At 32.3% G+C, this 23,631-nt stretch overlaps 3 protein-coding genes and 1 pseudogene across 9 annotated transcripts; 1 reads left to right on the top strand and 3 right to left on the bottom strand.

Annotated features, from left to right (window-relative positions):
- The first annotated feature begins 625 nt into the window (after positions 1–625).
- Positions 626–2,953, top strand: LOC107887290 (high-affinity nitrate transporter 3.1-like; annotated as a pseudogene).
- Positions 2,084–6,517, bottom strand: LOC107887289 (manganese-dependent ADP-ribose/CDP-alcohol diphosphatase). 5 transcript variants are annotated; one of them, XR_005917362.1, is made up of 3 exons: positions 6,499–6,517; positions 3,066–4,268; positions 2,084–2,811 (listed from the first exon to the last, which is right to left on the bottom strand). XR_005917362.1 is itself a non-coding variant. In XM_016811480.2 (2 exons), the coding sequence occupies exon 2, from the start codon at positions 4,184–4,186 to the stop codon at positions 3,218–3,220; it is 969 nt and encodes a 322-aa protein (XP_016666969.1). In that variant the 5' UTR covers positions 4,187–4,268; positions 4,412–4,570; the 3' UTR covers positions 2,084–3,217. The 5 variants fall into 5 exon arrangements, 1 of the variants encoding a protein (XP_016666969.1); XR_001681103.2 differs by lacking the exon at positions 6,499–6,517 and adding an exon at positions 4,412–4,570; XR_001681104.2 differs by lacking the exon at positions 6,499–6,517 and adding an exon at positions 4,412–4,570 and having other exon boundaries at positions 2,084–2,814.
- Positions 6,518–10,094: 3,577 nt separating this feature from the next.
- Positions 10,095–13,752, bottom strand: LOC107887288 (cytochrome P450 71A1). Of its 2 annotated transcripts, none has more exons than XM_041099472.1 (3): positions 13,415–13,752; positions 11,212–12,187; positions 10,095–11,057 (listed from the first exon to the last, which is right to left on the bottom strand). In XM_041099472.1, the coding sequence occupies exons 2-3, from the start codon at positions 12,151–12,153 to the stop codon at positions 10,728–10,730; spliced, it is 1,272 nt and encodes a 423-aa protein (XP_040955406.1). In that variant the 5' UTR covers positions 12,154–12,187; positions 13,415–13,752; the 3' UTR covers positions 10,095–10,727. The 2 variants fall into 2 exon arrangements, with proteins under 2 accessions (XP_040955406.1, XP_040955411.1); XM_041099477.1 differs by lacking the exon at positions 13,415–13,752 and adding an exon at positions 12,330–12,451.
- Positions 13,753–14,030: 278 nt separating this feature from the next.
- On the bottom strand, positions 14,031–17,946 carry LOC107887287 (serine/threonine-protein kinase AFC2). Of its 2 annotated transcripts, XM_016811478.2 has the most exons (12): positions 17,696–17,946; positions 16,921–17,137; positions 16,315–16,341; positions 16,050–16,203; positions 15,885–15,933; positions 15,675–15,789; positions 15,406–15,497; positions 15,091–15,244; positions 14,948–15,012; positions 14,759–14,856; positions 14,564–14,666; positions 14,031–14,450 (listed from the first exon to the last, which is right to left on the bottom strand). In XM_016811478.2, the coding sequence occupies exons 1-12, from the start codon at positions 17,795–17,797 to the stop codon at positions 14,253–14,255; spliced, it is 1,374 nt and encodes a 457-aa protein (XP_016666967.1). In that variant the 5' UTR covers positions 17,798–17,946; the 3' UTR covers positions 14,031–14,252. The 2 variants fall into 2 exon arrangements, with proteins under 2 accessions (XP_016666967.1, XP_040955398.1); XM_041099464.1 differs by lacking the exons at positions 15,675–15,789; positions 15,885–15,933; positions 17,696–17,946.
- Between the last annotated feature and the right edge of the window lie 5,685 nt (positions 17,947–23,631).

A 23,631-nucleotide genomic window follows, 5' to 3' on the forward strand; every position in this document is an offset into this window, starting at 1 on the left:
TTGCTTCACAAAAAAATGTAAGCTTGACAAGTTTTTTTTATATTGAATGTTATTTTGAAAAGCAGAAGTCTATTTATTGATGTTCCATTTTAAAAAATAAAAAAATATTAAAAATCTTATGGGGATGGATACGTGTTTTCTTCCTCTTTGCCCCTAGAGATGCAAATTGCAAACAAGAATTCCCCCATGGTAGCTCTTCTTTTTCATTCCATTGGTTAATGATTAAAAATTAAAGGAAAGAGGTTTGTAGAGAGAATGTAAATTCTATTTATTTTAATTAAACCAACTTGATGGATTGAAATGATCATTCTTTTACAATCCTATTTTTATTTATATGTAAAAAGGAAAGGCTAATCATTTTCTTGTTTGTTTTCTACTTTCCAAGACATCAGGGGACAAACCATTTTTCTTTTACGAAAATCCCATTACTTTACTACTTACGTTTTCTCCGTCACCATTTTCCACATCCCAACTAGTAATGTCAATGACTAAAGAATAAACCGCAAGAGTCGATCAAAGCTCCTCATCATGTTAAAGGGGCATTACTTATGTTATTAAATTATAATAATAATAATAATAATAATAACAGTAATAGTTTCTCTGGGTGGCCCCAAATCCAAGCCATAGGCCTTTTTGACTTTTTCTTCAGGATTCGGGTTTCTATTTAAATCCCCCTCTAACTTCAACTTTCTTCATCGTCCATCAATTAGAGTCTCCAAAATCTGCCGAGGCATTTGATTGTTTGATTGAAGACAAAGGTGAATCCATGGCGGCTACAGGTCTTTTACTGGGTTTAATACTTGCTTTGGGTTGCTTTTCAGAGATTTGTGTTGCCATCATCTCTTTCTCTTCGTTGCAAACAACACTTGTTGTCACTGTTTCTCATCCACGACGACGTAAGTCAACCCCTCTCCCCCTCTCCAAATTCCATACCATTTTATAATTGTCTATCCCTATATTTTTATTTTTTTTTTACGTGGAGTATTTCTTTTTCTTTTTTGAAAAAAAATGATGGGGTTTTTATTAAAATATGTATTATTCTAGATTAAAAAGCTAGGGAAAATCCATTTGATTTCCTGAAGTTATAATTTTTTGTTTTCATAGATATTTAAGATTTGGTGGATTTTTTTTTATTTTTTTATGCATTAGATGTGTTTTTATGGTGGATGATGTAATTCTTGTATACCCTTGCTTTCTCTCTTTCTATTTTACTTGCTTATATTTTGTAAATAGATTTCAGCTAAAAACTTAAATCTCATTGCACCTCGCTAATTTAATCAATATCATATGTAAATAATCTTATTTCTCATCTAACTCTACTAATTTTACAGCTTTCAATTTTTAAATATTAATAATTAACCAATTTGGATACAACGACAAAACAGGAAAATTGAGGTTTATCCCTATTTTACTTACTTTATACTATTTTATATGCTATGACCAATTTTAGTTAGAGCACTAGTTAAAAGTTTTCGCATTCAAACCCTATCCACCTCCTCCCTTTCCTCCAATTACATAATTCAACACTAAAATAAATGTCTTACAATCAAATGTGATATATATTTTATGCTTAAAACCCTTCAATTCAATAGATATCACGAATAAAATATTAATTCAATTAGAAAATTATTAAAAAATAAAGTAATTAATATGAATATTTATCTTGTTATATTTTAATATAAAAATTTATAAAATATTTACTAAGAACACAAAAATTTTTAAAGTATCCATTTTATCATTTCAACTTTTTACCTAATTTTTTCAACTACATCATTGATATGCTTTAACCTAAAGGTTTTAAGTTTTAGAAATGAAACTTTTTTGTTTATGTAATTTTCAAACTATACCCATATTAAATATATATTTATATCTGACACTAAGCTTAGTTTTATGGATGCCTCTCAAAAATATTTTTGGAAGAAAAAAAACATTTGAAGAGAAATTAGAATTTTTAACTTTAAGCTTTTAGGCCAAATTTTTAGCTTGAGAGAAACACTTTTTCTCTCAAAAATCAGCTTGTTTAAAAATATTTTTGTGTTAAAAATGTTTCTTAGGAGTAATACTAAACTGGCCCTAAGATAAATTCAGGTAAAATAATGGTAGATTTTTATTATAGATACGTCCAAAAATGAAAGATAATATGAGAAGAAGAATACATGTATGAACGGTATTAAACGTGGAAATTTAGAGGTAAATTGACATTTTATCTGCCATTACCATTTTTCTGCTTCTTCAATATTGTATGCGCCCACGCCAACGACTTTTGTTGATTTTTACCATAATTGGTTTAATTAAAATTTAAAACTTTAATCATTTATTTATTTTTTATATCTCGAGTCATTTGGTTAAAATGATTAAATTGTGCAGTTCTTAGAGCTGGGGAAGACAAAATAACAGTGAGATGGGGGCTGAACCAGTCTCCCAGCAGGGACCGACTCGGCCTATAAGACAATCAAGGTTCAGTTATGCTACGCACCCATTAGCCAGGTTGACCGCGCCTGGAGGAAAACCGAGGAGCATCTTTCCAAAGACAAAACTTGCCAATTCAAGATCGTTAAAATGCCCTACACCACCGGCAACCAAACTTTGGAATGGACCATTGAGCGAGACGTGCCGACTGCCGACTGCCACATACTTCGTCCGAGCCTACGCACTGGACGCCAATGATCACGAAGTGGCTTACGGTCAAAATACTGATGCCAAAAAGACTACCAACCTCTTCGAAATCCAGGCCATCAGCGGACGCCATGTCTCGCTCGATATCGCATCCGTTTGCTTCAGCGTTTTCTCCATCGTTTCCTTGATGGGCTTCTTCTTTGAGGAGAAAAGAACAGGAAGAAAGGCTCAACAGTAGTTGATGAAACATGCAAAGCAAATCAAACTTTCAAATGTGTAATTTATATGTTTCTTGTTTAAGACGGTGTGTATTATTATTATTATAAGCTTTCAAAGCTTACTGTCATATTGAAACCTTGAACTCATACATTCCACAAAACATGTCTAATAAGGACTGAAACTAATGGTGGTGTTTTTCATTCCATCTATTCCACAAAACATGTTGGTACCTGGAGAGTATTCCAAGGCAGCTTCAAGCACTCGATGATGAATTCTGTGAGGATCGATTGAATGCCCTCCGTCATAAATATCCTGTCCTGCAAGACAAACTTTCAAACAATCGTATCGATGAATCACATCCATTACCTCGGTTGTAACTCGTTTAATAAGGATTGAAATGAATGTTGGTGCTTTTCATTCGATCTGTTCCAACGAGTGATAACATGTTGTCATAAACCTCTATATGTCCAAATGCATCAGTACCCGGCGGGCATTCCAAGGCAGCTTCGAGCACTCGATGATGAATCCCGTGAGAATCAAGCGAATGTCCTCCTTCATGATCGTGTCCTGCTAGACAAATCTTCACACAATCATATCGATGAATAACATCCATTACTTCATCGTAATTCCATAGAAGTGGCTCTTGGCTCGAAGCACCCGGATCTAGAGGCAAATGACAACATACAACCACTTTCTGTTTCATATTTGTTGCTTCTCGAAGTACACTATCTAGCCATTCCATTTGCTCTTCCCCAACAGCTCCATTAAACATAAGGAACCTTCTATCAAGTCCCTCGAGTCCGTTTGGGCTGTTTTTATCGGAGTTTGGGTTTCTTTCTCTCAAGAACTTCAATGCCTCCAATGTTTTTGGATGGTCATGAGGCCATCCGATTGCACTGATATCATAACCATCCAATACAACAAATCTGTATCCCGGTGCCGGTGAAAACTCGTAGTAGGCACGACCGCCATCAAGATTCGGGATCTTCAATAAAGGAAGTAACTTATCCCTTGGGAGATTGTAAAGACAATGATTCCCAATCATATGATAAACAGGACCCTTAAAATTTTCAAACTCACCAACCACTTTTTTGACAGCATTTAGAGATTGATCCTTGGGACATTTCCCATCAACAATGTCTCCGAAATGAATGGCGAAGTTAATATTCTTGTTGTTGTTCCAGCTCTTGACTGCCCTTTGCAAGACGAGCATACTATGTCGATAAAACCGTGGAACTCCGAGGAACGAGTGGCCATTAGGGATATCAGCATACTGGACATCAGTCATAACTCCAAAGGAAAACAGAGGATGCCCGCCTCGCCCATTTGTTAATCCCTTTGCGGACCCCATGAGGGATTCTCTCCTTACTCCTATCAGAGTTACCAAATCATTGATTCATTTGGCAAGGATGAATCAAAAGATAATCGAATAGCTGCCCAACACGAATATGTTCAATTTTCATTACAAGACATACACAAAAACTAAACAATTACATTAAAAGCATCCGAAACAGAACCAATAGAAAATTATTTTTTTCTAATTAAAAGGGAATGTAAGGAGTAAGAACAGACATACTTTTTTTTGCTTGTTTGAAATACGAGGAGAAAAGAAAACTCCAATGCCAATAGACGTGTGTTTTTGTTTTTGTTGCAGATTATGACGAAAATGGTTGTTGATGAAGAGATGGAGTTTGATTGGTGAAGGTTTTTTTTCCCCTTTTTTCGAAATAAATTATCAATTATGGTTATAGGTGGAAAATTTTAAGACGGAAGTTGGCTTGCTGTCGGAATATGAAAGAAAATATGTAATTGCAAATTTAGTCCTTAAAATTATTTATATTTTTGCTATTACACCCCCTTATCTGTTATTTTAGTTTATTTAATCCTTACGGTATTGTTTAAGATCAGTTGACCTATATTTAATGCATACTATGGATTAAAAAATTAAACCAATATTTATTTTAAATTAGAATAATATTAATAGAATTATAGACTTATATTTACTATAACTATTTAAGATAGAGTATGAATATTAAATTATTAGTGAGTCAACATTTGAATAGAGCATAAATATTAGAGAGAGATTTCAAGATATGGCAAATCTATTCACTCTATCAATAATTGAGTTAAATTTAGTGTATTGTAAAGGATTTGTCTTTTTTATTGATTTCTATTGATTGAATCAAAAACAACTCTTGAATAAGATTTTCAACTCCAAGGATGAATCGAAAAAGAAATCTATCAACTCTACCTCCTATTTTTTACAGAGAAAATGAAACAACTTTGAAGAATTTAAATTATAATTTTGTAATATTTCTTTTTCCTAAATAAGCTTACTCGTCAATATTAACATTTTACTTATCTTTAATAGTATTGTAGTTAATTTGAAACTATCCATAATTCAAAATCAATCAATTCAAAATGAACTACATTAAGAAAGAGTAATCCAACATCATTGTAACACCCCTGACCAGTATTCGACGCCGAAACAGGGTTACAGATTATTATCGGACTTATAACTTATACCATCAAACATTTCATAATCAATTATCATTCAAATCAAAAACCATATCTTGTATTTCCCATGGATACCTGTGTTAGTTTGTATCGAACTCGTATAATCTCGTATCATCATCGTGCCCGTTGAACCATTTGAGATACTATCGGATACTAGGGTAATCTCGCACACTAAGTGCCAATACATGGTCAAAACCACATCTATCTCATATCTCATATAGATGCTCACTCTCGAGCCATCACTGGGTCTGCTCACACAAGCTGTAAATCAAGACGTAGCTACACGGTGCTGCTCACACAAGCTGTAAAGTAACCGCAACACATGCCAGAAACTCAGCCACCGGTAGAACGTACGAGACTAGCACCCAAAACACGGTAACCCCTAATGACATGTCATTTGTATCCTAAATATTTCTAAGGTTCAAACGAGACTCGATAGTCGTCGTGCGTCATTAAATTTTCCTTGTTTCGTTAAAAGCTAAATTGTATACTAACATATATAAGTCAATTCATTTTCAATAAAATTTCATATAATAACATTCAATTTAATCAACATTATACATAGTGTAGTTCATACGAACTTACCTGACTAAATTACAAGAAATACCAAAGTTTAGGGGCATTTTGGTAATTTTTTATTTTCCTCGATTTTTCACCCGATCTTGATCTAAATTAATAAATTCATTCAATATATTAATTTAGACAATAAAATAATTCATTTCATACAATTGGTCATTTTTGACTTTTTTATAAAATTACCCCATAAAGTTTTACTTTTATTCAATTTAGTCTATGAGCCCAAAATATGCAAATTAACTATTTTTACCCAGAATTGAGCTTAGCCGAATGTTCATGGTATCCAAAACAGTCCATTTATGCAACAATTTCAGATTAAATTCTTGTACTTTTATTAATTTAACAATTTAATCCCTAATTAAAAAAATCATCAAAATCACTTAACAAAATACTTTTAAATACAAATCAACATTATAAATTCATTATCTAACATCAAAAACCACAATATTCATCAATGGTAATATTCAAAATCTTTAACAGTTTTAAAATCGAAGGTACGGGCTAAGTAGACCTAGTTGCAATATTCTCAAAAACATAAAAATTATTAAAAACAAAACCAAAAATACTCACATGAAATCACAAATAGGGATGGCCGAATGAAGCTTCATACATGGCTTCTTTTTTAATTTGCTATTCTGTTGAAGAAACAAAAATAAAATGCATGTGTCATTTTGTTTCTTTAATTATTAACCTTTATTATATATTTACTTATTTAACCTTGAAAACTAACCAAAATTTCAATAATGCCAAACCATTACCATCTACTACCAACTCTAATAGTCTAATTTCCATATAAGGACTTTCACTTTAAAGTTCTATAACTATTTAATACCTTTAGCTATTAAAACTCAAATTTTGCACTTTACGCAATTTAATCCTTTTTCACGAATTGAGCATACAATCGGTAAAATTTCTTATCAAAATTTTTATGCAATAATCCTATCATGCTGCAGACCACAAAATAATATTAAAATAAATTTTATGACATCGGATTCATGATCCAAAAACCACTGTTCCTATTTCACTAAAAACAGGCCGTTACAATCATTCCTAAAATCTTTAACCTTATACAATGTTAGTCATCTTAATTAAGAGTGAGCAAAACTTGATTCCATTTGAAAAATAAAAAATATATATTCAAATTTTGAGGTAATCGAATCAAGTTATTCGAGTCAACTCGAATGAGTAATTCAATTTTTGAGTTCGAATCAAGTTGAATTTTACAATTCAAATAACAGATTGATATAAATACCCTTTTGATCCTTATCAATTTTGAAATAAACAAATTGATCTGTATCTGAAAATAAACAAATTGATCGCTATCTCAAAAAAATAAAAAATTTTCAAAATAATTTTCAAAATTTTAAAATAATTTTTAAAATTCAAAATATTTATAAAAATTCTAAATTTTATATTTTTTAAAAAATTATAATTTTTTTTAAAAAAATCTAAAGAATATATAAGAAAGTTAAAATTTTAAATTTTTTTTCTAAAATAATATTTTTGGGACCTAAATAAATTAATTAATGATCCAAGTTTATACTAAAGTATCTTTTTTTTTATTTTTTTCAAATATATATGATTTCAAATTTATGTACTCTAATGTAAAATTAGTTATACTGTAACAAGATTTTAATTTAATATGTTTAATTTTTAATTTAACTCAAACAAGTTCACTTAATTCGAAATTCATTTCACTCGACTTGATTCGGAATATTTCAAATCGAGTTAAAATAATAAATAGGACTCGCCAATTCGATTAACTTAAAATTTTCACTCGATTGAATCAAACGCTCACCTCTAATATTATTGATATGCAATTGTTGTGCCATGTAAGAATATGTACTTCCCTAGGATATTGCTTTGCACTTCTAGTTGGTGGAATTGTTATTTTTAATGATGTTGGTAATAATTATATGCAAAAACATAAGGCTTTGTTTAACCTCTATTTATAGTACTACTTCTCTTTTCCATTACTTAAATCATTAATAGTAGCTTGTTTATCAGATTTATCTTTTAATAGTGTTTTTTTTTTTTTTACAAAATTAAATACGTCAAACCAGTTGAATCAGAAATCAATTAGTACGTTGATATGAAACAAGACCAAAAAAAAATCAATTAATATGGGAACTAATAAAACATGTTGAACCGTATTTTATATATTTTTTATTTTAAATAATTTATTTGAGTTGAATTGATGAAATCGAATACTAATAATTTAATTGATTTAACTATTAATTCAATTCCAAAAAGTGCCAAGTACTTAAATGAAGCTTAATTTGTGGATTCAATTCAAAGAAGCTTAGCCAATAACGCAATAAATATAGATAAAGCATTGGAGTGAAGCGAAATAGCTGCAAAATAATACATAATTGCTGAACAACATATAAATGTTTATGAATTCAGTTGGATAACTAATTAACTATATAATCATCATAAAATAAATGTTAATTGTTTTTGGATATTCAAATATATATAATAAAACGTAACTTTTATTATTTATAGAATTCGCCTTTTAGGCTATTTATATTCTTTTCTATTATAAGCATTTCATTAATAATATAAATATTAAAAATTATATAGATGAATAATTTAATTCACATTTATGAAAATTTGTTAATTAAATCATTTTACCGACTAACAAACTATTGTATAAACTTAAAGTAATTAAATATTTTTGAAATCAAATACACAGATTTTAGTTCTATTTTAGTTCAATTATACGCATCCAAATAATATCGTCTAATTTAAAGGAGATTTACTTTAAATAGAAGTTGAATCTCATTAGTTCATTTGGTTACTTGATGAATATATCAGATTAAAAGTTGATCATTCCTCTACCTATTTTACACATAAAATTATAGCCATCCCCCTTATTCCACTGAGTCGACTTCGCCAATAGGTTTGAGTCAATGATTGGAAAACTTCTTTTTCTCGATCTTGATTTTAGTAAAAAATCGGGTTAGGAACTAGGGTCCTAGTTGAACCGGAGAGATCTGAATTCATATTGGTATCATAGAATTTTTTAGCCTAGATATCATATGATTGGGTGTCATATGAGTAGGCCCGAAAAAACCCTTGTATAACTTCTTCAATTTCTCAGTAAAAAGAAATATGACCAATAGTGGTTCGAATGTATATACAAAGATTTTTTTTTTAACTTCTGAATATTAGATAATGTACATAAATCTCATTATAGGTACCCAAAGATTCATAGTGAACTTCGATGGGAGCTTCTCTTGAAGCAATAACGCATTGCTCTAGCCGCCACCGAAGCCACAAAGGACTATCTAAATTGATTTTTTTCTGCCTATAAGCTCCAATCGCATCACATGAATTTAAAAAAAAAAAGGGCTCCCTTGTAGGCTTAATGACTTATTATTGTCAATTCTTTAATTTTGATAGCTTTTTCAATTCCATGGATTATACCTATTCGCACAAATACCATGACAATTCCCACTCGTTAATACATAGAGCCCAATAAGCATATCTTGAGTGAGTATGGAAATGGGATCCCCAATAGCTGGAAAAAAGAGATTCATATGAGAAAACATAAGTAAACAAGCCTCCGCTTGCACCTCTAAAGAGAAAGGTACATGAACTGCCATTTGGTCCCCATCAAAGTCTACATTGAATCCCTTACAAACTAATGGATGTAAACAAATAGCACTCCTTCCACTAAAATAGGTTGGAATGCCTGTATACCTAATCTATGCAGAGTAGGCGCTCTATTCAGCAATACAGGATGTCCCCGCATAACTTCTTGCAATATTTCCCATTCAATCGGCCCTTTTTCCCGAATTTTACTCTATGCAACTCCTATTGTGTGACTAAGGAAAAAGGTCAAGAGAGAGAATTAATTTATTGGATGTGTTTCTTCCTCTATTTTTAATTATTTTCCTCTCAATCAGTAACAACTTAACCACGGGTTTTAAATTCTTCGTCATCATCTCAACACTGGCCCCAAAGTTTTGGGGTCAGAAACAGTTAACAATGGTTTGCAATGGCTATAGCTTCGCTTTTATTTTTAAAAGAAAAACAGATCTAAAATCAGAAGACCCAAACCTAAAGAGAACCTTATCATAGGGGTTGGTATGGTAAGATTAACAATGGTTTACTAACATGATATGCAAAACCGCCATCTTTAACTAGTATAAGAAAGCAAGAAAGAACAAAAGTATGATTGTGGGTATTGCCATATAAAAAGAATCCGGACAAAAGTAAGTAATAAATTTAGACACTCATTTAACTTAAAATTGGACCACTTGATTTTAACATAAGTTTCTTACGGCTTTATCAGTAAAGAGAATCGGAATTCATGTAATCATTCCGCCATTGAGAGCTACAAAAATTTAGTGTTCCAAACAAAGCTCGTAGCATTAAAGAGAAAAAACACATAATTTAATTGTTTACCACTCTTCTATAACTGGTACCAAGTTCTTGATGAGCTTCAGTAATGTAAATAATAAAAGGACTATCTCTACCCCTAAGATCATGAATACCAAACAAATGGATCGCAGGTTTATGAAAAAGAATGCAGCATTGGTACAAGATGAAGGGGTACCTTCTTGCGGATGATGATAGCATAATAATCACTCATGTCTAAATCTTCACAGCGTCTCAAATCCGGCAACTTCCAATCAAACCAGTAAAGGAGATTGGCCAAGACATACTCAGCTCCTGCAACTGCAAATTTAATTCCGGGACAACGTCTTCTTCCAGCACCGAATGGAGTGTACTGAATATGTTGGCCCCTAAAATCAACCTGACTGTTCAAAAACCTGTCTGGGATGAACTCTTCAGCCTTGTCCCATAACTTGGGATCCCTTTGAATTGCCCATGTATTGACCAATACTATTGTTTTGGGAGGAATCATAGCCTTCCAATTTAGTAGCTGTGGAATTTTGTCTTGAGACCATAACAGGAGCATGGAGTCTCAGTGTCTCTTTCACAACACATTTCAAGTAGTGCATTTCATTGACATCAATCTCACTGATTGTTTGTTTCTTACCAACAACTGTTCTTACTTCTTCTTGAGCTTTCTTCATAATGCTGGGATTTTTCACAAGCTCTGCCATTGTCCATTCCATTGTTGCAGCTATTGTATCCGTTCCACCAATAAACATGTCCTGTACTAGGATGATAATGTTATTATCCAAAGATTCGAGATATGAGTACGTGTCTAATACAAGTATATTCATTTTTTTCAATTTTTTTTCCATGCAAGGTGATAAACCATACCTATCATCAAATATGAGAAAAGAGAGGGAAAGAGTAGCATACCAGTATTATAGCCTTGAGGTTATCTTGAGTTAGACTGATATCGAGCTTGCCATCAAGCTGAAGACGAAGAAGGATATCAACAAAATCTTTGTTCTCTGATGTATCATCATCATCATCACCTTCATTCATCATAGCCAGGTGATCCTCTATCACTTGATCAAGAAAAGCATGTAATTCATTGGAAACTCTTTCCAGTTCTGAAGTCAAGCCTGTAAGAACATCAATCCATCCCAACTTTGGAAAGAAATCTTCAAAACAAAAGGATCCTAAAAGGTCCATTGCTTTCCTTGATAATTCCCCAAACCCTTTATTCCCATCTTCTCTTTCATATACTCGACCAAGAACAGATCTGCTGATGATGTTGTTTGCAATGGTTCCAAGCATCTCACAAACAACAATTCCAGACCCATTATGACAACATTGTCTTACATTCTTCACCATTCTTGAAACCTCTTGCTCTCTCACAAGCTGAAACATTCGAACCCTCTTTTGGGTCAAAAGTTCGAGAACACAGATTTTCTTAGCTTGTCTCCAGTAATCACCATAAGCACTAAATGCAATATCAGTGCAGCCACAGAAGAGAGTATGGACGGCCCTTATTTGAGGCCTTTCTACGAACACATCGTGTGCCGCCATGATCTCCTTGCCTATTACAGCAGATGAAACCACAAGTGTTGGGGTTTGACCCATGTGTAAAAGCATCAAAGGACCATATTTCTCAGACAAGGCTCGGAAAGATCGGTGGGGCGATTTCCCAACTTGGTGGATGTTGCCAATGATGGGCAGCTTGGGTGGAGATGGTGGGAGATTGAGCTTCCAAGTTCTTAAAAGCTTAAAGAGAAAACTAATGGTGAGGAGAAGAGGAACTAAGGTGAGAGGGTTGAACACATCAGTTGAATTAAACAGTTGCCACCATTGTTGCAATAACATTGTTGGATTCATGGTTTACCTCTTTCAGTTCTACAATTTGCAAGAACTAGAGTTCAAACAAAGCAGATTTAGCATTTGTAAGAATCAATGAAGAGCAGAAGATGATTATTTAGCTGCTTATACGTCAAACATAACCCAAATATAATAAAAAGAAGAAGAATAAATTGCTGTCACTGTAGGGTACTCACAAATCACATGAATCTTCAACTCTGAGTCTAAAAAAGAAAATTGGGAAGATAACAAATTCTGGATCTCACTTTTAAAGAATATTTAAGAGGTGATCCTCCTTAGAACCAATCTGTTTATTTACATCCTTTTTCTCTTGTTTATATATACGTAAAACTAATGTAATTTTTTATATAATTAATATTTTAATAATTTAGTTATTAAATTTATCAAAATATTTATATTTGTCATTTAAATTTTTTAATTCATCTGATATATCTATTATATTCATCTAAAATATTATATATTAACAGGAGAGGATCCACTCATACTGCTGTAAAAATTTGTATGATTTTAGAACTTTTTATATCCTTAATATTTTAACAATTCAAACGTGATATTTCATGTTCTTTTAATGGAGATTATTAATGTCAAGTTTGATATAAATTAAAAAGTTTTAACTACTAATATTATAAAAAAAAAACCATAAAATATATATTAATATAAAAAAATACTTTAAACAGATTTGATAGAGATATTTAAAAATTATATATATATAAATGACAAATACGCGTCCAGTACTCTTAAAATATTAATCGTATAAAATAATTATAGAATGGTGTAAAATCTGTGTAAGTGAATCCCTCTCCATATTAATATATATTTAACAATTCTAAGGTTTTTACATAAAACCAAAACAATGAAAAATTTTAATTTGTGTTATATACATAATCTATATAAACGGAATATAAAATAAGACAGTTTAATTGTTAAAATGTTAATAGTATAAATTGTTACGAATAAATGTAAAATTACTTTATTTTTTCACTAACATAATCAATAAAGGAAGCTTTTTAATATAATTATCTAAATTTACAAGACTCAACTTAAATCTTTAATCAAAATTTTATCACTTAATTTAATGAACGTACAATATTTTCAAATAATTTTTATATACAAAAAATTAAATTATATAAAATATAGCATATTTATATTTTAATAAGATATCTTTTTTTATTGTAATTTCATTGTCATCATAAAGAAAAGAAAAAGAACATAGCAAGAAAGCGAAACTCAATTTTATTATTATGTAATATAGACTTGTTACCTCCGTTGGTATGGAAAAGATGAATCCTATGGATGTTGGACTGGAGCAACTTGATTTTATTCCTTTCTATTTCAGGTTTCCTGTGGCCTCAGTGATTGTGTTGTTTAAGGGGCTGTCATCTCTTTTCTTCGTCTGGAGGTGGCCTTCTTCACTTCGGTCACCGTTTGGTGGTAATGTAACCCCTATTCTATCGTAAAGTTAGAAGAAAAGTCTGAGATCCTGAAATTAAGGCTTGTGATATGATGAGACCCGCAAGGCTAGATGCCTTGGTGGTCAAGCAAACGTGGCCTTCATGAGAAAATTACAACCCAACTTTTCAGACAGAAAATCTGTCTAGATCCAAGTTATTTAAAAAACAATGGTCAAACCATCTCAGTGACGGAGGATACTGCACAAATTCTAAATATTTGATATTTGTAAAATATGGACATCCAAATGTATTATACGATACAGGGTGTCCCTGACAATTATTAATTTCAAGTCTAATTTATAGATCTGTGTGATTGAACATCTCATGAAACTTTGATAATTTGTATTAGGTAAAGGCATACTTTAGAGCACAAAAATATAAAATACATAGAAAAAGAATCTTGCACAAATTAAGGCTGGCAAGATATGCACTCAAAAAAGATGGAATTAATGGATTGCCAGGAGACGAGAAGTATGTGAATAAATGTCCCCATATTTACTACAATATCCAAAAGGGTTTAGTCACAATCTAACTAAATGGTGTTTTAATCTGTTGTTTGCACCACAATTCAGTCCTTTAACGCACACAGAAGGTGCTAGTGTTAACAAGTATTACAGGTTAGTAATATTTACATATATGAATCCTTGTCTACTTTCTTAGATATTCATTCATTCCAGGCCAACCAATGCCAGCCAAGCTCAATCGCCTAAATTGGTCCCTACTGAAGAAAGGGTGCCTTAAGGCTTCCCGAGCTGTCAGCCTGTCAATAGGGTCATATCTAAGCAATCCTTGCAATAGATGAATCAGGTCCCCAGCTGAATGGTCCACGTGTTGCATTATCAAGTTCTTCCATTAAACATGAGATGCCAAACGGAGATTAGAACACAAGAGAAGGAAGAAACAGAGGCCATTAACATGCTGCACGTACATGTTGGAAATTATAACGCAACAAAGATTACCTGGAGACGAGGTAGCTTAAGAACAGCCTTGATACTGTCCCTTGAGGTTGCACCATCTGGCCAATCCAATCTACCTCTTCTAACATACTTCTCTGCATGACGGCTGTAATACACAAAATTCACAGAAATAATTTTAACTTCAAAAGATCCAGCAAGTATATAACTTTATAAAAAGACCATCCTAAGAATACGCACTCTACTCTCTTCAACATGTGCTGAGGTAGTGGACCTAACACTCGCTCCATCATGGCAAGGTGCTCTAAATTTTCATGGGTTTGAAACAGCGCTTCACCCTGTCAAATTATAAATACAAGATGAATAAAAGCAGGCTCAACAGATTGAAATTTCCTTATGAAAACCAAATAATCAATTTTCTGAACATACTGTGCATAATTCAACTAAAATGCAACCAACACTCCATATATCACAAGCATAACTCCATCCAAGTCCTATAAAACAAAAAACCACAATTACATCCATCATCCGACCATATTCTAAAACATCAATACAACTTGAAAAATACATACCAAGAATAACCTCAGGAGCACGATAATGCCTTGTTGATACAATATAATTCTGATCTGGACGCTCATATGTAGTGCTACCAAAATCTATTACCTTAATAGCACTTGATTTTGGCAATCTTCTAAAGTAACTGTCCTTTGGAGATCGCAATGCACCCTGACAGAAAAAATAAATTAAAATAAAAACTTATTCCACATCTAAGTAAAAGGTAAACACCTTGTAATCAGGAACTTTGACCAAGAATAAAGACATACAGGGATTCTAAACTAGACACTGTGCTGCAAAGATGGATGATGGCATCCAGTAAAAGAAAATACCTTGTAATCAGGAATTTTGACGTACTCTGGAGAGACTAGAAGAATGTTTTCTGGCTTCAAGTCTGTGTGTATCAGGTTCAAATCATGCATGACTGAACAGAAACAAAAAAACAATATAAGAAACCAATGCCAGAGAGAGCACAGCAATTGACAACTTTTCAATGTTCATTGAATCAGGATTCATGTTAGGATTTAGCAATCAGAGACAATAACTGAAACAAATCATAAAAAGAATAGGCAGAGAAACTAGATTAGTAATTATTACACACATGCTACACATTCCAATAGTTGTCTGCCAATCTCACGGACAAGATCAATGGGAAATGAGCGATAATTGTTTTTGCGTAGAAAATCGTATAAGCTTGGTCCAAGCTTCTCAAACACCTGTCCAAACCATTTAAATTCACCCAGATGTTTTAACCCCCATATTACTGGTGAGCAGGGGAAACCAATCCATCACAAATTAATCATATACTTACAATACAAATATGGTTACGATAGTCAAACCAGTTCCGTATTTGCACACAACTGCAAGGAATGAACCCATTTAACCATTGAATAAAAAAAAAAGAAAAACTACTACAAGGTTGGCTACAATGTAAGTAGCTCCAGTAAATGCAATTACATTGATAAAGATAACTCACCGGTTGCCACCTTTATCATGTTTTCTAAGCTGTTGCAACATCTCAATCTCTATCATGGCTGCCTCACGATACTTCTTAACTCCACGGACAATTTTTATGGCAACCATCTCCTTCCTCTCTCTATCCCAGCATTCTAAAACCAGACCAAAGGTACCTATAAAAATATGGGAGATCATGGTCAAAATCCCTAAAAGGAAAAGGTATCACCAAGATTCAAATAAACCGTAAGTAAAAGAAATGGTGCGGTGAGTTCAATAAGGTATACCTTCGCCCATTTTACTCTGTATCTTATCTGCAAAAATATAAAGCAAATAGAATTAGGGGAAAAAAATTACTAAAAAAAATCAATTCAATGTTATTTCTATCATATTTCATCTACTTATTAACCTCACACATTTAGCATAGAAAGATCCAACAAGGATAAAATATAACGATAAAAAATTGAACTAGAAAAACAATAGGAAATTTAGAAGCCCTTATTACTTTTAGCAGACCTATAATGTTTTGGTTCAGACTGCCATGTTATACATTACCATGTTTCATTTAATCAAGAAACTTAATCTAAAAGCATGAGAATAGACAATCCAGACTTCAACAATTCTACTATCATATCTTATATCCAATATCAACAATTATAAAATAAATTTTTGAACAATTATTAAGACTCGGATGCACCAAAACTAAGTATGCCCAATTTTCTTAGAGGTTTTCAATGCAATTGGAGGATCATATCTTGGCAATGTCCATATATGCAAGGGTCACCTATGTGAACACCAGTACTTCAAGAAAAAGAAGAGTCAAAGCAACATAGGTTTTGAAGGCAACTACTGAATGTAAACTTGTTTATAATGATGATGAAAGTGAGATTTACAGCGAGAGGTTAAATTATCTCCAAGCTCAAACATGTAATGTCCATCTTTGTCATCGTCTCGCCATGGGGGAGAACCATTTTGAGCCACTCCTCCCTTTAAAACTACAGAAGAACTAGTAGTAATAGTACTAGCATAATCTGCAGGTGCTTTTGCAGTGGAAGAAGCAAAGCCTGTCACTCTCCCAACTTCTTGTGCACAAAACATTCCTACCTGAGCCTACACACAGCCATTCATTGATTGCACCACTAAGATTAAAAATAATACTTTTTAACCCTCCCCAATTACCTTACAGCCCCCTCTTCTTATCGACCAAAATTACCCTGGCTAAATATATATGCTAGCAGCAATCATAAACTTTTGTAAAACTATCACAGTAAACAATCTTGTAATATGAAACAGAAATTCTGGAGAAATTTAACTTTTTTGTTGTTATACGTATCAGAAAATCTTAAAATTTTAGAGAAAAATCCCAATCCAAGGAAATTATTTTCTAAAAAAGGAAAAATTATTTTTAAAATAAATCATATAATAATCAAATAAAGATGAAAAACAAATTAACAGCGGATCTAAAGCAAAATCCATGAGAATACGCAAATCATAAATTCGAAACCCTAATTGGAGAAAAAAGAATTAAACGGATCTGAAACAAGAGCTATGAAAATACGCAAATCTTAAATTCAAAAACCTAATTGAAGGGAAAGGAATTAAACGGATCTGCAGAGCGCAAATCAAATACCGAAAGAAAGATCTGATCCAAGAAAAAAAAAGAGGTACCAGCGGTGGCAGCTGAGTTACGTCCCAGCCCAATCGCGGACGCTTTCTTGGTCGGCGATCCATATGCGTATGAGGGAACCCCGTCACGCGCTCCATCTCCATGATCGCAGATTCTAGATCTAAAAAAAAAAAAATTTCCGCAGAAAGAGTGAGAAAATCGAAAAAAAGAAATCGCTTATTTGACGGATAAAATAAGGCTAAAAACGATGACAAGGCTTTTTATTTCTTCTTGTGAACAAAGTAAGAGGCTTGGGGGCCTTGCCCGAGTTTTTAACCTAACAACTGAGGCAATTGTGATTATATCTGAACGTACACGTGTCAGGTCTGTAGCCGTTGGTTTCACAGAATATGCCAATTTAAATGTGCTAAATTCTTGATGGATATCAATAATGGAAAAATTAGGCGTCTTTGAGAAATTATTAAAGATTTAGCCCATCTTTTTTAATTTATGAAAATATGTAATTTTTTCGGAAGTTCGTGCCACGTGACAAAAATGCATTTAGTAGGGCGCGTTTTTTGTCACAAGGAACCGGTTTCTTATATAAGATTTATTTTAATATATATATTAAGTATTGGATCGCCAACCGTTAATTAAGGAACTTTCTAATTATTGGAATTAATTGTTATAATTTGGAAAAAAATTCTCAATCGGCTAAATTTTTTCCTATATACCCTTTACATTTATCATTTTTTATTCAATCTTATTCATCTATTCTCTCATCCCTTTTATTATTATTTTTTTATCCTAATCTCTCAATTTTCTCTCAATTTTTTTCTCTCTCAATTTTCTATCCTAACCGTTTATAATTTTTTGGATTTTATTCGATTTACATCATCTTAAAGATTTTAAAAATGTCAACGCCTCTAATTCGTTTGTATCACAAACACATCTACGGCATCCAATTACAAATGGTAAGAAAATATTATTATATTTTTATTTTAATTAATATCATTATTAAGTTGTTAATGTTTTTTTTTATGTTTATACAATCCGGACGAAGATCGGTTTATCAAAACATATATGCACAATTTAAATGAAAGAACATCACATGTTATTAAACAATACTTGGAAGAGGCGAGATTCTTACACATGTCTCGTATACTTGACAGGACTAAATTGGAGTTCGTACTTATCAATGCTTTGCTGGAAAGATGTAGACTTGAAATACACACATTCCATCTTCCATGTGATGAGTGTACGATTATACTGGAGGATGTGGCATTACAATTCGGTCTACCAGTTGATGGGTCAATCGTTATAGTGCGTCTTGGTGATTAAAGCCCAATTTCCCACCAACTATTAGGCAAGGTGTCGGACAAGTTTAGTGGTGACCAGATAGATATGAAATGGTTAGAGATAATTTCTCACATCTCGACAACTTTTCTAGTGCGGTTGAAAGATAATAATTCTCTTGAGTATTCATACTAAGGTTGACCAAAGGTTATTTAATACCAAATAAATTTCGAAATCTAGTACATTTAAGGTGTCCCCTACAACTAATCAACCTAAAAGAAGCTAAAAGATTCAGTTGTGGATCAACTGTCCTGGCTACATCGTACCGAAAGATGTGTTCAGGAACTGAAGCATAGAAATTTAAAATCGGTGGTTGTATACTCCTTTTTCAATCATGGGCATGGTACCTCTTACCATTTTTAAGTCCTCGAGTAAACTTCTCTTAGCAATTCTCATCACTTGTAATATGATAAGATTCATTTAATAATATAGTTATCATATTATTTTTTCATTATTATATTTTTGGAATAACATACATAATACAAGTCATGTGGGTATATCGAACGAGCTTAAAGATATTTGGTTATTGTTAAATCAACGGTCAAAAGCTGAGGTTAATTTTTTCAATTACACAATAATTAGGTAAAGATCTGAAATTTAATATTAGGTACATAATGAAATTTATAATTTTGTACTATAGTTGGAATGGATGTCATACTCTGATCCGAGAATTCAAGAATACATCCAAGCTAAATTTTTTACATATCACTATTTGGCATGTCAAAGTGCCATTGATAGTTTTTACAATAGTTGAGATGCATGAATTTGATTGAATGATGCGCCAGTTTGAGTTTGTGCAAAATATATTGCTCTCACCTCAGAACCTCGATGAACTTCACAAGTGTAACACCCCTCACTCGTATTCAATACTGGAATAGGGTTATAGAGCATTACCGGACTTATAACACATATAACCGTACTTTTCTCATGCATTCAATCTTAATCAATTTGTCCCTTATAATAGCCTATGAGGCCTTAAACATGCTTTAGAAGCGGTTCGGGACTAAATCGATAACTCATAAAATTTTCATGAGACTTTGAAAATTTTACTCAAAATAGAGGACACACACCCGTGTGGGCAGGCCATGTGTCTCACATGGCCACTAAACATGCCCGTGTCACCAGTCGTGTGAAAACAGGGGGTACATACTGACTTGGGTCACATGGCCAACCACACGCCCGTGTGTCCTTCGAAGTGGCCACACACGCCCATGTGCCAGGCCGTGTGCTAGGCCATGCCAAAACTGTAGGGTATACTGATTTATGCAACACGGCCAAGTCACACGCCCGTGTGCTAGGCCGTGTGCCAATTAAGGGGTACCACACGGCCAGTCACACACTCGTGTGTGAAACCGTGTGGAGTATACCAACTTCATTTTAATATCAACACCAGGGGACACATGGCTGTGTAACATGACCGTGTGTCACACACGGCTGAGACACACTCCCGTGTCTCTACCCGTGTGGACAAAAATAGGCTATATGCAAAACCATTTTGCCACCCTATTTTTATATGCCTGTGTCGAAACCATTTTTTTTAAAAGAACAATCGACGTTTTATTTGAAAACAAAAACGGAAGTCACCACCGATCCCTTTTTTATGAGGTGTGATCGGATCACCTCGTAATTTGATCGTTTTAATAAAACGTTTTGATTTACTAAAACAATAATTTTGGGTCTACGAAATTTGAAAAAACAGGTTCGGGAGTCGGTTACACACGAGGAAGGATTAGCACCCTCGTAACGCCCGAAATTGGTACCTAATTAATTAATTAATATCTTAATGTCGAAAGTTGAAAACTCGAAAATAATTTGAAATACGATCCTTTCTTATATTAATGCTAATTTTATTTGAAAATTACTTGAATAAATCGAAACGGGTATTAAAGACCCTCTCATCTCGAGATAACAAAATGTCATATCCCGTAAGTTAGGATACGACATTTTGAACCCTCGAGAATAAGCTCGCTTTTTAATTTTGTTTAAAACTCATGTATTTAATTTTAAAAGGACATTCGGTCATTTTGCTTCAACGAGAAAAATCAAAACCCCGTAAGTTAGGGTACGACTTTCTAAAATTTCCAAATACGGAACATTGCATTTATTTTCAAATTTTTTTTTACGAATTTGGGTGAAAATGAATGACATTTGTAATGATGTACAATATTAGGATAAAATATTACAATAACAATGATGTAATTACAAAGGTGAATACAATATTAGTACACAAGCCTCGATAAATAAAGCAATAATATGAAAATGCACGATATAAAAACAAACAAACATAACATAAAAATGCTTAAGAATGGATGAAATAATAAAACCATATGTAAAAAGGAAACAAATAATGAACAAATGAATAAATAAGCAAATTTTGATAGTAAGAAAATATATGAATCAACAAATATTTATGAAGAAATTATTAACCTTACAAACTTTAATATGTATATAAAGCGTATAGAATAATAATAAATAAATAAGTAAGTAAAATAGATATGCATAATTGTTAAATTTAAAATTTTAAAATGTAAAAATAATAAAAATAGCAAATACGAGATAAAAATATAACAATGATAATAATAATAGATAACGTTATATTTCTAAAAGGTAATATGTAGATAAATAAATTACAATAATAATAATAAAAGATAAAACAAAATAAAAGAATATAAAAATATATAAAATGAATAAAATAAAAAATGAATAGAATACATAATAAACGAAATATGTAAATAAAACATGACTACTAATAATAATAATAATAAATGAAAAGAAAATATAAATAATATCAAACTTAAATATTAAAGAGTAAAAATAATAATAAAATAAACCAAACAAATAACATAAAAAAATAAACAAATAAATAAATAAGACAAGTAAATGATTCTAAATTTAAATATTAAGAGATGGGTAAGAGAATAATAAATAAATAAATATGATAAATCAAGTCTAAACATAAAAACAAATAATGAATAAATAGCTAGATAAATATAATATATAAATATTATTTAAATTTGAGTATTTAAAAAGGAAACAAACAATAAAAATTTAAATAATGAAATTAATCAAACCTGGACTAGATTGAAATCAGAACAAAATTGAAGGGGGAAAATCGAAGTAAAAATAAGATAATGGATTTATTTGAAACGCGCGGATGAAATGGGGGACCAAATGGGAAATTATCCCCGTCCCCCAAAACGCACATTTCCAACGTGGACTGAAGAGAAACATAAATAAAATAAAAGGGGTAAATTAAAAAAAATAAAAAACTGAATTAAAAAAATTAAAAAAAGCCGAAGGACCAAAAGGGTAAATAAACCTTTTGGCAAAAACGAGCCGATCCTCTAGGCGGGTCGGGTCACGCGTGCGAGTCAAGGACAAAACAACGTCATTTTGGGGCTATTGAAGACAACTCTAAAACAACGTCGTTTTAAGGGCCTATTTAAGTCAAGTTTTCTACAAAAAAAATCATTTCACGTTTAAGTCAATGCCCCCCATGGCCGAGCATGCTCTGGTCGTTGGACCACCGTGGTGGCCGCCAGTCACCGGCGATAGCAGCCAAAAAATCAAAAAAATGTCATTTTTTGGCCTTTCAACTCCCAGAGCCCAAAATCACGTCATTTTTCATCGGAAACGATGAACCTCGGCCTCCACAGCGGTGCCAACACAAAAAAAAGGTAAGGTTTCCTTTTCTTTACTTTCTTTGTTTCCTTTAAAAAAAAGAATAAACGAATAGAAAAAGAAAGAAACAGAACAAGATGCAACCTTTTTAGTTCTTTTCGTTTTTTTTATAGCAATCTCTGTATGTGTGTAAAAAAAATTACATTATCTACTTGTGGCTTTTATAGCCAAAAAAAAAGCAAATAATACATTTCGTTTCTCATTTTTTGCTACCAAATTTCTGTTTGTTTTGCTACTGTTTTCTTTGTTTTCTTAGTATTTGTTGTGCTTGTAGGTACGGAGGCCGTAGGTGGGGGTACGGAGGTTGACGTAGAGGTGGAGGGGAAGCAAGGAGGCATGCGGCTAAGGTTTCCTCCCTTTCTTTTTTTGGCTGAAAATTAGTTTAGGTTTTGGGCTATTTGAGCTCTAGGTTTTTTAATTTTATTTTGGGCCATATTAGGTTGTAATTGGACTGTTTTAATTATTTTGGTTTTATTTATTGGTTTATAACAGGCCGTGCAAAAATGGGCTCTGACAACCTGCACAAGCATATTTTGCAACATTTATAACTCAATAGGCAGCCAATTCATAACATTTCATACACATTTTATACCAATTCAACATAGTATTCAAATACCTAATTTAAATCATGCATTTTCCATTCATATTCCTAACACATATCAAGACAACATTTGCACATTTCCATTCCATCAACTACTTGTCAAAACATACCATATTTGAATACTTATTCACAATCAAAACATTATACCAAGTTAAGCCAATTCACATGGCTTTAACATATACCACAACATGTACCAAAATCACCATATTAAGTAACTATAACTATCATCTTTATTACTAGCCTATACATGCCATATTTACATATATCCATAAGTTTAAAGGTACCAATCAGCAACTGGATAGTGTGATGTGTAACTCAACTTATTTGAATCGAGCGAGCTATCGAACCTCTCATATCGCT

The sequence above is a fragment of the Gossypium hirsutum genome, chromosome A03 (assembly GCF_007990345.1).
Source record: "Gossypium hirsutum isolate 1008001.06 chromosome A03, Gossypium_hirsutum_v2.1, whole genome shotgun sequence".
In the NCBI taxonomy this organism is placed as follows: domain Eukaryota; kingdom Viridiplantae; phylum Streptophyta; class Magnoliopsida; order Malvales; family Malvaceae; genus Gossypium; species Gossypium hirsutum.